The sequence below is a fragment of the Trichophyton benhamiae genome, assembly GCF_000151125.1.
Source record: "Trichophyton benhamiae CBS 112371 chromosome Unknown contig02295.1, whole genome shotgun sequence".
Lineage (NCBI taxonomy): Eukaryota > Fungi > Ascomycota > Eurotiomycetes > Onygenales > Arthrodermataceae > Trichophyton > Trichophyton benhamiae.
Genome location: NW_003315097.1, coordinates 165,051 through 177,832, shown reverse-complemented (window position 1 = coordinate 177,832; position 12,782 = coordinate 165,051). Strand labels below are relative to the sequence as shown.

At 45.9% G+C, this 12,782-nt stretch overlaps 6 protein-coding genes across 6 annotated transcripts; 2 read left to right on the top strand and 4 right to left on the bottom strand.

The window, feature by feature from the left end:
* Positions 1–334: 334 nt before the first annotated feature.
* ARB_00957 (Diacylglycerol acyltransferase family protein) lies at positions 335–1,270 on the bottom strand (the record flags this gene model as incomplete). The annotated part of the gene is made up of 1 exon (XM_003012660.1): positions 335–1,270. The coding sequence occupies one exon, from the start codon at positions 1,268–1,270 to the stop codon at positions 335–337; it is 936 nt and encodes a 311-aa protein (XP_003012706.1).
* Positions 1,271–2,184: 914 nt separating this feature from the next.
* Positions 2,185–3,219, bottom strand: ARB_00956 (uncharacterized protein; the record flags this gene model as incomplete). The annotated part of the gene is made up of 2 exons (XM_003012659.1): positions 2,185–2,922; positions 3,010–3,219. 2 exons carry the CDS (start codon positions 3,217–3,219, stop codon positions 2,185–2,187), a joined length of 948 nt encoding a protein of 315 aa, XP_003012705.1.
* A 547-nt stretch (positions 3,220–3,766) lies between these two features.
* ARB_00955 (G-patch RNA maturation protein (Gno1), putative) lies at positions 3,767–4,690 on the bottom strand (the record flags this gene model as incomplete). The annotated part of the gene is made up of 1 exon (XM_003012658.1): positions 3,767–4,690. The coding sequence occupies one exon, from the start codon at positions 4,688–4,690 to the stop codon at positions 3,767–3,769; it is 924 nt and encodes a 307-aa protein (XP_003012704.1).
* Positions 4,691–5,377: 687 nt separating this feature from the next.
* Positions 5,378–6,031, top strand: ARB_00954 (uncharacterized protein; the record flags this gene model as incomplete). The annotated part of the gene is made up of 3 exons (XM_003012657.1): positions 5,378–5,524; positions 5,627–5,745; positions 5,860–6,031. 3 exons carry the CDS (start codon positions 5,378–5,380, stop codon positions 6,029–6,031), a joined length of 438 nt encoding a protein of 145 aa, XP_003012703.1.
* A 727-nt stretch (positions 6,032–6,758) lies between these two features.
* ARB_00953 (uncharacterized protein) lies at positions 6,759–10,625 on the top strand (the record flags this gene model as incomplete). Its single annotated transcript, XM_003012656.1, has 7 exons — positions 6,759–7,089; positions 7,161–7,353; positions 7,424–9,071; positions 9,131–9,430; positions 9,484–9,593; positions 9,651–9,976; positions 10,042–10,625. 7 exons carry the CDS (start codon positions 6,759–6,761, stop codon positions 10,623–10,625), a joined length of 3,492 nt encoding a protein of 1,163 aa, XP_003012702.1.
* Positions 10,626–11,236: 611 nt separating this feature from the next.
* On the bottom strand, positions 11,237–12,522 carry ARB_00952 (uncharacterized protein; the record flags this gene model as incomplete). The annotated part of the gene is made up of 2 exons (XM_003012655.1): positions 11,237–12,258; positions 12,324–12,522. The coding sequence occupies 2 exons, from the start codon at positions 12,520–12,522 to the stop codon at positions 11,237–11,239; spliced, it is 1,221 nt and encodes a 406-aa protein (XP_003012701.1).
* Between the last annotated feature and the right edge of the window lie 260 nt (positions 12,523–12,782).

Below are 12,782 nucleotides of genomic sequence, written 5' to 3'. Positions count from 1 at the left end.
TCAGGAATACATATGCTTCCGACAGGTTCAAGTTCGAGTTACTTTCATTTCGTGTAGTAGCATGATTATTACTCCGTATTCCCGTAGTAAAGATTAAAAGGTAGCAAAGATATTGTTGTGAACTAATATTTAACTAGCAACTGAACGCCAACGGCCCTCCCCTAAAGAAAAGAGAATAAAAGGTTGTTGTTGTACGATACCAAGAATATCCGCGCCATCTCCCATCCATCGATTGAAACGGCTTCCAAAGTTAGAGCCAATACAAAGAAAAGTAAGAAAGCTAAAGAGAGGCCAAGCGAGGGAGGCAGAATTGTAGTGTATTTGAAAAGAGTTTTCAAGAAGCGATCTCGAGTTCGGAGATACGGCCAGGAGCAAAAGTATCCTTCCATTCATCCCACATCTTTTCCAACTCTTGAATGTATTTTTCATGCAGTTCATCGATATATGAGTCTTCGACCTTGCTCCTATCAGTCTGCTGGATGACTGGAATTGGCCTACCAACAACGATGTTCAATGGTCTGCGATATGGCATCAAGCCAACATCATAATTGAAGACGCCTCGAGCATGGAAAAGTGGGATAGTGAAACCCATAGAGCTTTTAAGCAGCATCTGGAATCTATGTATAAGCGGATGCTGGTCTGACTTCACCTGCTCATACAGCTCGTTTTCGCCAAATGCGAGTACAGGAACAAGGTCTGCGCCAGTGCGGATTGCAAGCTTGACAAACCCCTTTCGTCGGCGCAGGATTAGTCGGAGGGTATGTGGCTGGGCATCAAGGGATTCTCGCGCACCGCCTATCACAATGGTAATTGCACGGCCCATGCCTTCTTTATTCATTCCACCCTTTGAAAGGATATTTTCGCAGGATTCACGGGATACGCTACCTAATCCCATTGCTAATGCCCAGTCTCGGTAGAAAGGAAGTCGGAAATTGGAGTCCAGGGTAAGCAGGGTATTTGTGATTCCCGGGAAGAGCTTTGAAAAGCCCAGCCCTTCAGTAGCGAAGGCCGCGAATGCTCCATGAGAAATAATTCCATGTGGGTGGTAGCCAAAAATATACTTCCTGGTTGGTGGGAGAGGGACTGTTCGGTGAAGGCGAGCCGGGAAGTACGAGCCAAAAAGCTTCCATATTGGCAGGGACCGAATGAAGTTACTTCTCCTTGAAAGCCTACCATCTGTCGCAGCCTTGGAGAAAAGTGATATATAAACCACGTATGGGAATAGGATGGGCCAGAATAAGGGGATGGCGCAGCAGAAAAAGAAAGACATCAAGCAAAATGCGATCGAAATGGTATGAAGGAGGACGACGAGGGTCTGAAGCCGCCGTTTAAGACTGATATTCAACGGAGCCCATCGAATTCTATCGTAACAAAAAAGAACTATCTGTTAGTTTCGCTATATTCCCTGCGGTTTGACCCGGACAAACGTACCCCATACGCTGAGTATAGTCGCTCTCAGAGTGAGGTAAGAGAGTTGTCGTAGTATTCGGCTTGAACGGGTCTGACCTCGTCCTGACTAGGCCATGGCTTCTTCGAGCCGGCAGAGAGCTAGGCATAGCGTTTGCTACGCTGCTCGTGGAAGAGGAGTCATTGAATAGCGACTCCGGAGCCGAGTTTACTAGGGTGCGGAACTGTCGCATGGAGCCCGAATAGTTTTCCCCCGCTTCGCCCTTCATTTCAGCGAACACTCTATCAATGTCGGGCATGGGGATACGGTGACGTAGAGGCGTTTATTTGGGCCGGTGGATCGAGCGCGGTGCTTCCGTGATGTCTTGTGTGGGTGTTTCAGGATCGCAGCTGGGGGGCGCGAGGTTGGAAAGTCGTCTCCTTGGGCTCAGAGATATATGTGAGCGTCCCCGAGCCGCAGGTGAAGATTAAAGTGACTCGAGAACAAAAGATAGACCGTCGCCTGGCTACTGCTGGGTGAAGATGCGTAGAAGGGATGGCGTTGGTGAAGGCGAAGCGGCTCTTGGTTTCTAACTACGAGGTTGGGCTTTGCTCTTGTGGTGACGTAATAGCTCGACTTCATAACGAGTTATCGCGGCTATCGAACTTAGTTACTCGCGTCTATTTATTCACATGCATGAGCCTCCTTTTTGTTTTTTCCTTTTGCTCCTTTTTGTTTGACCCCTTTTGATAGGTGTAAGAGGAAGAAATAGATACTGAAATAGACAAGTCCTTCCTTCACTCTAGCCCGTAGTTTGTGATCCAGGTGCGGCGATACTCTTGAATGACTAGCTCGATGAATCTGCAGGTTGACTCATGGATATCAATTGGTCCATCGACCAAGAGGGAGTTGTAGTTCCTCAGCATGTTGCGCAGATGAGTACGGAACCTAGCAATCATGATAACATAGTATGTGTGCAAGGGATCGTTGACCTTCCAATTAGCTGGCGGAGGGGAAGTCGGCTTTCTGACGGTGTGTTGCAGTGCCTGAACAGCGATTGCACAGTTGGGAGTGTTGATGGTAGTTCTGAACCCATCAATCGAGCCAAATGGGGAGTAATGCCATCTAGAACGGATGTTGTTGAAAATGCTGACATAGTGATGCTGACATTCTTCAATGAATGTGTCCTGTTGGTAGCGGCCTAGGCTTTGGAGCTTCTCGCGGAAACAGACAGTAAATTGGTCAAGTATCGAAGAATAGAAGATGGGGCATTTTTGGCTAGGTAGCCAGCCAGCTGGTGGTGGTTGTTCAGGTAGCTTTACTGCCTCCTGGAGTGCGCGTGCAGCAATGGCAAAGAAGGACCGTTCGGTATTGTTTTTGAACTCAAACCCCGGCGGAGTAGGAGGCGGCGGGGTTAAAGGCGACGGCAGGGAGGGCATTGCTGGTGATTCCGGCAATGTTGGCGATGATGATACCGTGCTGGTAGTAACAGGTTCAGATGGAGTAGTTGGAGTAAGGATGATCCCTGGAAGCCCCTATTGCTCAAAGTGAGTATATTAAGGCCTTGCGCGTCTATGTGGCCCAAATACTCGAGAAAAAACAAAAGCTAGCAGAGTAGATACCTTGTTTGCATCACCAGAGAAGAGAACAGCCGGGACGCGGATCATGCCGTCGCTGTCAACAACGTAGAGGCCAACGCTAGTATATTGGAGTCTTTCGCCCAGGGTGCCTTCAAATTCGAGAGCAGGAGTCAAGTGAGCAGCATCCTCCAAAGTCAACTCAGACAACGCTGCCGCAATCCAGCTCAAGCTAGCTCTTTGAGAGTCAATCATGGTTCAAGAACTGAGTGCAGGAGGATGGTTGCTGCACAAAGAGCCTAGCAACAGGACAAGTGCTGACGTCACTCTCAATTTCCACTCTCAGAATGAAGCAGTGATATATAGGCTAATGCTTTAAAAACCCATTCATTAAAAACCTAACCTGGATTTAGGAATTTGGTAGGCAGCAAAGAAAGGAGGGTGAATATATCCAAAGCCCATTTTAGACTCTAACAGGGACGTATGGCAACCAGTACTGTGAAGGTTAAAGATATTTTATAGACGCTTCTTCTCAGGTCCAAAATGCATCCGTAAAGATGATTCCAGGCTTTTCAAAGAATATTGAATATAGGTATAGATATATAGAGATTGAGATACCAAAAAGCAAATTTTCAAAAATAAAGTAGAATTATAGCGCTTCATGGGTATATAAGATCATCAAATCACTTTTCAGTTGGATCTATTATAGAGAATATTGAAAAAGGAGCCTGTCCATGTGGGAGAGATATGGGTAAAGTAGATGGTATCAACTTGTGGTCATAAATATCTGTCTTTTCGTCAGCTAGAAGACCTTGACATGACAAGTAGTAAGAGATAATACCTCGTTCAATGACTTGGAGTCCATAACTGCTCGTCTCTTTTGCTGTATATACCGTCCTCGGAGAAGCTGTCGAGAAATAGGGATAACCCTTTCCTTGACAGCAATAGGTGCTGCTGGTGTTGATGGAGAAGCCTCCACTCTCTTGGTGTCCTTTGTATCTTCTTCACTAGGTGTTGATGAAGTTTCAGCCTTATCAGCTTGTGCTTCTTCTTTTCGTTTCCGCTTTTTCGATTTCTTCTTATCCTTCGACTTTTGTTTCTCGGTCTTCGAATCAGTCTCGGCATCGTCAGAGGTCTCCGCTCTTGAAGCGGGAGCAGATATCTCCGTTGCAAATCCGCTATCTGCAATTTCCTCGGACTCTTGCGTTTCCTTTTTCCGCTTCTTCTTCTCCTTGGATTTCTCTTTCTTCTCTTTTCGTTCCTTTTTCTCCTTCTTTTCCCGTTTCCTATTTTCCTTCGTATCTATATCTTCATCCACTGATCCCTCAGCAGGCTTAGCATCTGCAGGGCCCTCCACGTTCTTATTTTCTTCTTCATTTGGTATCTTATTGGCTTTGTCTGGTACCAGGAGTCCGCCACCGATGAAGTTCATGCAACCCCATCTCCGCTCAATATATGTCATGGCTTTAATATCCCGTTTAACCTTCATTTCTTTTTCTATTTCAACTTCACTCCTTCCATTGAGTCGTCCCAGTAGGCCTTGGAATGCGTCTAATCCTGTGGGCTCATCGTCTATCAGTGGCCGGCGGGGTTTAGCTCCCAGCCCTAGGTTATCGTCTTTGAGGGATACTCGGATGTGGCCAAAGCTGGCAGCGGTATATGTATCGGTCCGGTTACTGTTTGCTGCACCCAAAAAGTCGCCAGGCGCCCAGCCCTGGGAGGTCATGATTTTGTGTCCATAGCCGGACGTTGATCGAGTCCACGTTGTGTTATTCGGGTCATTTGAAATTTTGGTCCTCCTGATAAACAGTTAAATTGGCACCATGGCATTAATCAACAGTTACAGTCTGCGGACTTACTTCTTAGGAGCGGCTAGACCCATTGTGACGGCCTGAGGACTGCGTCTACTAGACAAGAGCTATGGACTTTCGAAATCGTTTTTATTTTATTTTTTATTTCCTCAAAAAAAAGTCGAAGTTTGATAAGATATTCCTGTGCCGCCGCTTTAAGCAGTGTTCGTAGGCGAGGAGTTGTGGCCTCCTCTCACATCCACCAACAACGTTTATTCCCGGAAATATTGCAAAAGAGAGCACAATTGTCCGACCTATGTGTGTCTAGCCGTTATATCTTCCATGCCGTCGTCCGCGAGGATACCAATATCGCCGTTTATCTTCCAAGCAGAAAGTGACGCCGCAATAACATGATTACTTAATATGTCATGCGGAATAACTTAAAACCGAGTGCTCGCTTTTGTCCCTTTTGGGTAATCCTGGACTTCCCACCACACTATTCAAAGTCTTCAACGTCCAGCAATTTTGACAGACTCAAAGGAGTTCAAAGGAGTTCAAAAGCGGTTCAGAGAAGTTTACATGCCCTGTTGTATCCTTGAAACCAGTCGTCAGAGGGGTAAAGCATGGCTGCGAGACAATCACAAAAACGGAGACAAGCAAACGCCCGCCCCAGAAGCAACCGGAGGGCAAACACGGCGGAGAGCGAGAGCGGGCTATCTGCCAATTCAGGTGCAGAAATGACCAATCTACTCAAGAAACTAAACAATTCTGTGAGCAGCAAATGCTGTTATTAGCGCTGCTTATTTCGTTGATGTCTGCGAAGATGATAACTGGCTTCCAGCGTATTAACCAATGTATCCTCGCATGTCTAGGTAGCAGGAAGGAAGTCAGCTAATGACGGGCGCCAGAAGTTTCAAGCCCAACACAAAGCGAGTGTCAGGAAGATTGAGGACAGGTTAAAGGAGGTCTCTCGATCGAACAAGCAAGCCATGTAGGTGTTGTACTTGAATTTAGATTGCTAACTCTAGTATTGTGCCCGGTTTTGGTACCCAACAACTCCCACTCAAAGACACAATTATCGCTAGTTTATTGACATATTAACTAGTCTGGAATATCGTAAGACACAGCTGGATCGGCTCCAGGAACTGGCAAAGAGAAAACTCGAGATTGAAAATGAGATAGCTAAGCGTGTGCTATTGCTGGAGAAGGAGTACAAGGAAGCAAATCGAACTGTGCAGGCCATGCTCCAAGAAAAGATCGAAACTCTCCAGGAGTGAGAAGAAGGGTGGAGCATCGATCTTTATTGTTGCATTGTTCATCTAAGGAATAAAGTAGAACATGCAGGAAGAGGAGAAACAATAGTGTTTGTTTCTATAGCGACCAACTGACTGATTGCTATCTTTTACTGTCAAACAACCGTCTGAAAGGTCATCTTATAATACACCTTAAATCAATACAGCTGCCGCAGTGCTGTGTGTTTCTTATTACTATTATTGACCGCGTATAAAGTGAACTGGAACTCTCCATCTTCCTAGCTGAACACTTCCTTTAAGACTAAATAAAGAAAAGCTGCCAGTCTTCAAGCTATATCATGTTTAAATTGCTTCCTTTAAGCCCTTTTCTTTTCACTTTTGCCCAACAGAAAAACTAACTAACTAAATCTTATAACTATCAAAACCCAGCTGGAACTCTGGAAGCAGCATCCTACTTTTTTGACCTAAATAAAGATATATAAACCTACAGCCGTCACTTACGCCTTCCTGTGATATTCGTCACTTGCTAGAGGAAAGCAAAATAGCAGGAAAATAAAAGGGAAATTCACTTGCGACTCACTCTGGCGTTTCTGATGCCACGGATGGGTGAAGGAAAAACATGCAACCTCTGGACACAGCCATCTGCGCAACAGGATATGCAGCTATACCTCTGCTGAACAGACAGTCCATGCGCTCGCAGTATTCTCTATAACCGCTATACTCCAGCCCAAAAAAAAAACTACCTCACGCGATGGCTGTGCGAGTCCTCTGCAAGGATGCGCCGGACCGCACAGTTGTCCTCGTGGCAAATGGCTACGCCCTCACCATGCGCCATCACCAGTCAAGCGAAGAAGTATCCGGGAACGTACAGGTTCTGAGCATTCCAAAATGTATTGTTGAGTTTACTACGGCCGATTCGATACCCCTGGCTGAGTATCGCACGTTGGGAACTGGACTTGGAACGCTCGGTCTCATCGCGCTCGCGGCTGGTGAGGTTTTTATATGCATCGTCAACCAAGCAACCAATGTCGCCAGCGTGAGGCCCGGAGAAACAGTCCAAAGGATAGACAGTGTTGACTTCTGTACGAAATCTCCAGTCTCCTACTTCTTGCGGTATTCCATTGATTGGATGAGGCTGACAGATATAATATAGATTGCTTGAATAGAGCCGATTATGACCTGGTCCAGGATCCTGAGTCTGATACGTATAATAACCCTTATGGAAGAGGTTACCAAGGATACGAATCTCCAGCAGAAAATCCATCTCTAGCATTGAAAAAGCTTCTGAGTGACGGAAGCTTCTATTACAGCTCTGACTTTAATCTGACCGAACGCATTCAGGACAGGTAAGATCACGTATACTCAACGGACTGAACTTGACGTCGGCTAAATTCATATTTTTTTTTACTTCGCCAGAATTGATGACCCGGTTGCTTACGATGTTGAGAGCCTGGATGAAGATTTCCTGTGGAATTCATTCATGATCAAGCCTTTACTACAGCTCAGAAGCGGACTGAGTCTGAATGATAGACAGAGTCTAGACTCATCCCAGCTTCTTATATCCGTCATTAGGGGCTTCGCTCAGTCCTTAACCATACCTGCTTCGTCACCTCTGTTCCCACACATTGAATCTAATATGCCCTCGAGCTTAACAGTAATATCGCGCCTTTCCTCTCGCCGTGCCGGAACTAGATTCAACGCCAGAGGTATTGACGACAATGGAAACGTTGCCAACTTTGTTGAGACAGAAACCATTCTATGGATACCTCCTGCCTTGTGTTTTTCTTATACCCAAATTCGAGGCTCTGTACCTATATTCTGGGAACAGGAAGCTGGTTATATACCTGGACAGCAGAAAATAGCTATCGGCCGCTCTGCAGGCGCTACGCAACCCGCATTTGATAAACACTTTGAGGCTTTAGCTGAGAAATATGGGGCTGTACATGCAATTAACCTGCTTGCTAAAGCAAAGTCTGGAGAAGCGGAGCTGTCACAAAGATATATGTATCATGTTCGGGGCAGTCCTTTGCGTCAGAATCGTGATATAAAGTCTAACTCAGAGCATGATATATTGAAACTAACAGAATATGACTTCCATGCTGAAACGAAAACAACGGGGTATGAGGCTGCCCGTTCCATTCAGGATGTTATAGCAGACTCTGTTGAAGGATTTGCTTATTTCCTATCCGAGGCACCTCAGGGCAATGAAATGGATCTCTCAGCGGCAGAACTCAGACTTCTCAGACAAAAGAATATTGTACTACAACAGGAAGGTGTCTTTCGAACAAATTGCCTGGACTGCTTGGACAGGACTAATCTGGTCCAAACCATGATTAGTAGCATGGCAATTGACATGTTTTTTGCACAGTGGAATGGCCATGCATCACCGGATTTCTGGATGAAGCACTCGACTCTATGGGCTGATAGCGGAGATATGTTGTCAAGAATATATGCTGGAACTGGAGCCTTGAAGTCTTCGTTTACTAGGCATGGAGCAATGTCAGTCGCTGGTTCCTTCGCAGACATAAGGAAGAGTGCCACTCGTCTTTTTGTTAACAACTTTACCGACCCTGCGAAACAAATCACTATAGATACCCTACTAGGCCTTTCGACTAACCAGGAGTCGGTGTATCTGTTTGATCCAGTGAAAGATGCAGTGAATGCTGAGCTTACTCGGAGAGTAAACGAGTTTACCTCGTCTGAAAAGACTTATATATGGGTTGGAACGTTTAACATCAACGGACGCCGTGAAGGAGCTACTGAAGGACTGGGCCCATGGTTGCATGGCTCTCTTAACCAGCTTCCTGAGGATCCTACGATAGTTGCTGTTGGATTCCAAGAGATTGTTGAGCTTAGCCCCCAGCAGATTATGTCCACTGACCCAAGCACGCGCAAGATTTGGGAGCACGCAGTTATATCATCACTCAATGCCAGGACCACGAAGAGAAAAACGACCGAGTACGTTTTGCTGAGGAGTGGCCAGCTAGTAGGCGCAGCACTCCTGCTGTTCGTAAAAAAGGACGTTATAAATAAGATAAAGAATGTGGAAGGCAGCTTGAAGAAGGTATTCATCCTGTGAATATATATCTCTTGGGAAACAGGGCTAACTGGACCGAATAATAGACTGGCTTATCCGGAATGGGAGGGAATAAGGGTGCTGTTGCTATCCGCTTGGACTATAGCAATACGTCGATATGCTTTATCACTGCTCATTTAGCTGCTGGCTTCTCGAACTACGAAGAAAGAAACAGAGACTACCACACCATAGCTCGGGGTCTTAGGTTCCAACGAAACAGACCTATTGTCGGACATGATGCAACCATCTGGTTCGGTGATTTCAACTATAGGATTGGCCTTAGCAATGAGCGCGTGAGACCTCTAATTGAATCGGGAGATATAGATGTACTATATCAGCATGACCAGGTATTTTTCTTGATGTGCGAATATATGCCCTGATCACTACTAACTTTCAATAGCTTAACCTCCAAATGGTTGCTGGCCTTGCATTCCAGTATTATATGGAAGGGCCTGTCACATTCCCTCCAACATATAGATACGACAATGGCACAGATGAATATGACACCTCGTAAGTTTGAGAGGCAGTCCATCCGTTTGGATCTTTAAAGACTGATAATATTTCCAGAGAAAAGCAAAGAATCCCCGCCTGGTGCGACAGGATCCTTTGGAGAGGAAGAATTCTACGTCAGCTAGCCTATAAGACTGCACCCCTGAAATTTTCGGACCATCGACCCGTATATGCAACATTCGAGTGCGACATATCGACGGTAGATGAGAAGCGAAAGGAAGAAATAAGCCATCAGCTTTATGAAAAACTGAAGCAACAACCTACCACCGCAGCTACAAACCCGTTGTCTGATGATGAGGAAGATGAGAATGAGCCAATGTACCCGATAAACCCAGGCCTTCCACCTCCTAGCTCCGAAAAGCGCAAGTGGTGGCTTGATCACGGTGAGTATATTTATTTGACTTAGTCGACTGTTAGCGTTGATATGTTAGAGCTAACAATTTTATAGGCCTTCCTGCTCGATCAACTATTACTCCACCCCTTGGTGCTGTGAGCAATGTCCGGCGAAGTGCCAATCCTTTTTCATTTTCTCGGGGGTCTGATTGGATTAATGTCGGAAGAGATGATGCTTTGAGCGAAATGAGCGAGCAGGACCTACGAGAGTCGAAAAAGGCATCCTCCACAAACAGAGAGCCATTTAGATCTGTGGGAGAAGTTATAGGCGGCCCTGAATCGCTTTCCACAGACATGCCTCAAACCTCTAAGGTTGCCGTCAGCAGCAAAACAGTAAAATCGGTAAAGATACCGCCTCCGATACCTAGGAAACCAGCAAAATTGAGACGACATTCATCCGGCGAAAGCGATCGGAAACCCGCCTCAAGTAATGGTGTCTCCAGTGGATACGAAATGGTTAACCCATCCACTCTTCACCATATCAAGGATTACCAAGAACAAGCATATACTGGTAAGGCTGGCGGAGCCACTACCTCGTCAGTATCACAAGCTACGAAATCACTACCAACGAACGAGCTCATGGACTCAGATGCAGGAACAAGAGTACCTTCGTGGGAGCCGCTTCAACCGAAAAAGTGACCGGATGGTCAGGTGGTTTACAGCTAGTCATAGGTTTATGTTGGAAAGCGATAACTCCCATAGAATTATATTGAAACCATATCATCAACGTCTCTATGCATGGCACGCTCAAGGCCAATTCTATCAGATTATATATGATGCCAAGTACACACTGAACCCTGCAGCACTGAGGGGAATTAGACGTTATCGAGTAGTATGCTGCTTTTTGAAGTTCAACCCATTACTTTAAGGGGGCCTTCAAATTAGGCGATATTCCGTTTTCTTTGATAGATCAGTCAAGGCCAAGCAACTCCACCTGATTTGTGACCATCAGGGAACTATCTGGCTCTTGAAAGCATATAGTTACCTATATCTGCTTCCTGAGTGCGGTATAGGGGGGTTCTACTTGCGTCTCCTCCGTATCTGTAAGGCTGCGGCTGGTTAACAATGTGGGCTCTTATTGTGGCCAGTGCTCGCACAGCACTGTATCCCCAAACAGGATCAGTTCAGAATGTTGAGCATCACTTTTCCTGTAGCATATATTTTTGGGTATGCGATATCTGCTTGTTTTCTAACCACGGAGGCGAGAATCTGTGGGTATTATATCCCGGTCCAAGGAAAGTCGGATCCCCTCACTTCTTCATAGCTCCAAAATCAAGTTGACGGGACACTCCTTTAAATTTTGACTCGTCAATCTCACCAACTCGTCTGCCCATATCGTTGCCCATTTTCTTTTCTCCCCCTGCCTTCCTAGGCAAGTCCTCGTTCTTAGTTGGTTTAGGTTCGGCAAGCCACCACTGATGCTGCAAGACTTGAGTGGCCGTAATTCGTTTCCTTGGGTCAAGTTTTAACATAGAGGCGAGTAGGTCGGCCCCCAAAGGTCCAGCTGTCGGAAACTGGCGGAGGAAAAATTCCCGGCCTTGTAGGGGTATGACATGGTTTTCCTCAATTGGGACGTAGTTGGGTAGCTTTGTCACCCCAGGCCAGTTTTCTTCCGTAGGTGCCCCAAATGCAGCACAAATTTTAGATATTTGGTCCATATCTGTGTTTCCAGCGGCGAAAGGGACGCGCAGAATAAGCTCAGCGAACACCATTCCCATAGACCATATGTCGACTGCACCGGAATATTGCCTGGCGCCGAAGAGTAGTTCCAATGGCCTGTACCATCGTGTGATGACTTGGTGTGTCATGTTGAGGTATGGATCAGCAAATGATCTGGCGAGACCGAAATCCGCCAATTTAACTTCTCCATCCGATGCAATTAACAAGTTGTTAGGTTTAATATCACGGTGTAGAATGAAATTCTTATGACAGAACCAAACTCCACGTGCAAGCATGCTTATCCATGCTTTTATATCAGCCACACCGTACTGGATAGAGTTGTCTTTGATCAACATTTCAAGATCTCCAAGGGGTAAAAATTCAAGAACGAGATTTAGATTTTGGTCTTTGGAGGAGAAAACGTCATGCAATGCAATGACGTTCGGATGAGACAGCTCCTGAAGGTATTTTACTTCACGGATGGCGTCCATGGATAGCCCGTCCTTGTACTCGGCGTTTAGTTTTATTTTCTTTATTGCAACGAGCGAAGTGGGATCGTCTCGTAGATGGCCTAGGTACACAACTGCATATGTACCTTCACCGAGCTTCTTATCTTTCAAAATAACCAGATGTTAGCATATGAGACCCCCGATGGTTGAAGTACATGTGCCCGCCCACCTTTGACATATTTCCGCCGTACATCAGCGTTTAACTGCTCTGCCAGCTCTGGTTCAGGCATAGAAGGCTTCGAAGCTGCAGAATCACCACTAGGTGCTGTTCGAGGTTCTTGAGAAGCAATATTTCTCATAGCTAGAGATTTTGGAGCACCTGTAGTAGTGATGGGAGGGAATTGAGAGGGGAGCGGCGACACTGCCATAATGTCAAGAGAAATTGGATTCCGCCAATTTCTCGAGACAAAGGATAAGGTAGTACAATAGTGAGACACTGAACCGAACAGTCCTCCTAATATTTAATCAATACACCTTTGTCTGTTAGCAGAATATATATCGTCGTCTTTCATCTTTGAATGTTGCGATGGAAGCTTTGGTTGGCCCGAGCTCAACCGGAGATCGGCGTTTTGTTGATCCGAGCGAAGTGTTAGGTAGGTCCCGTCGGGCAATTCAAAATTTTGGTGCA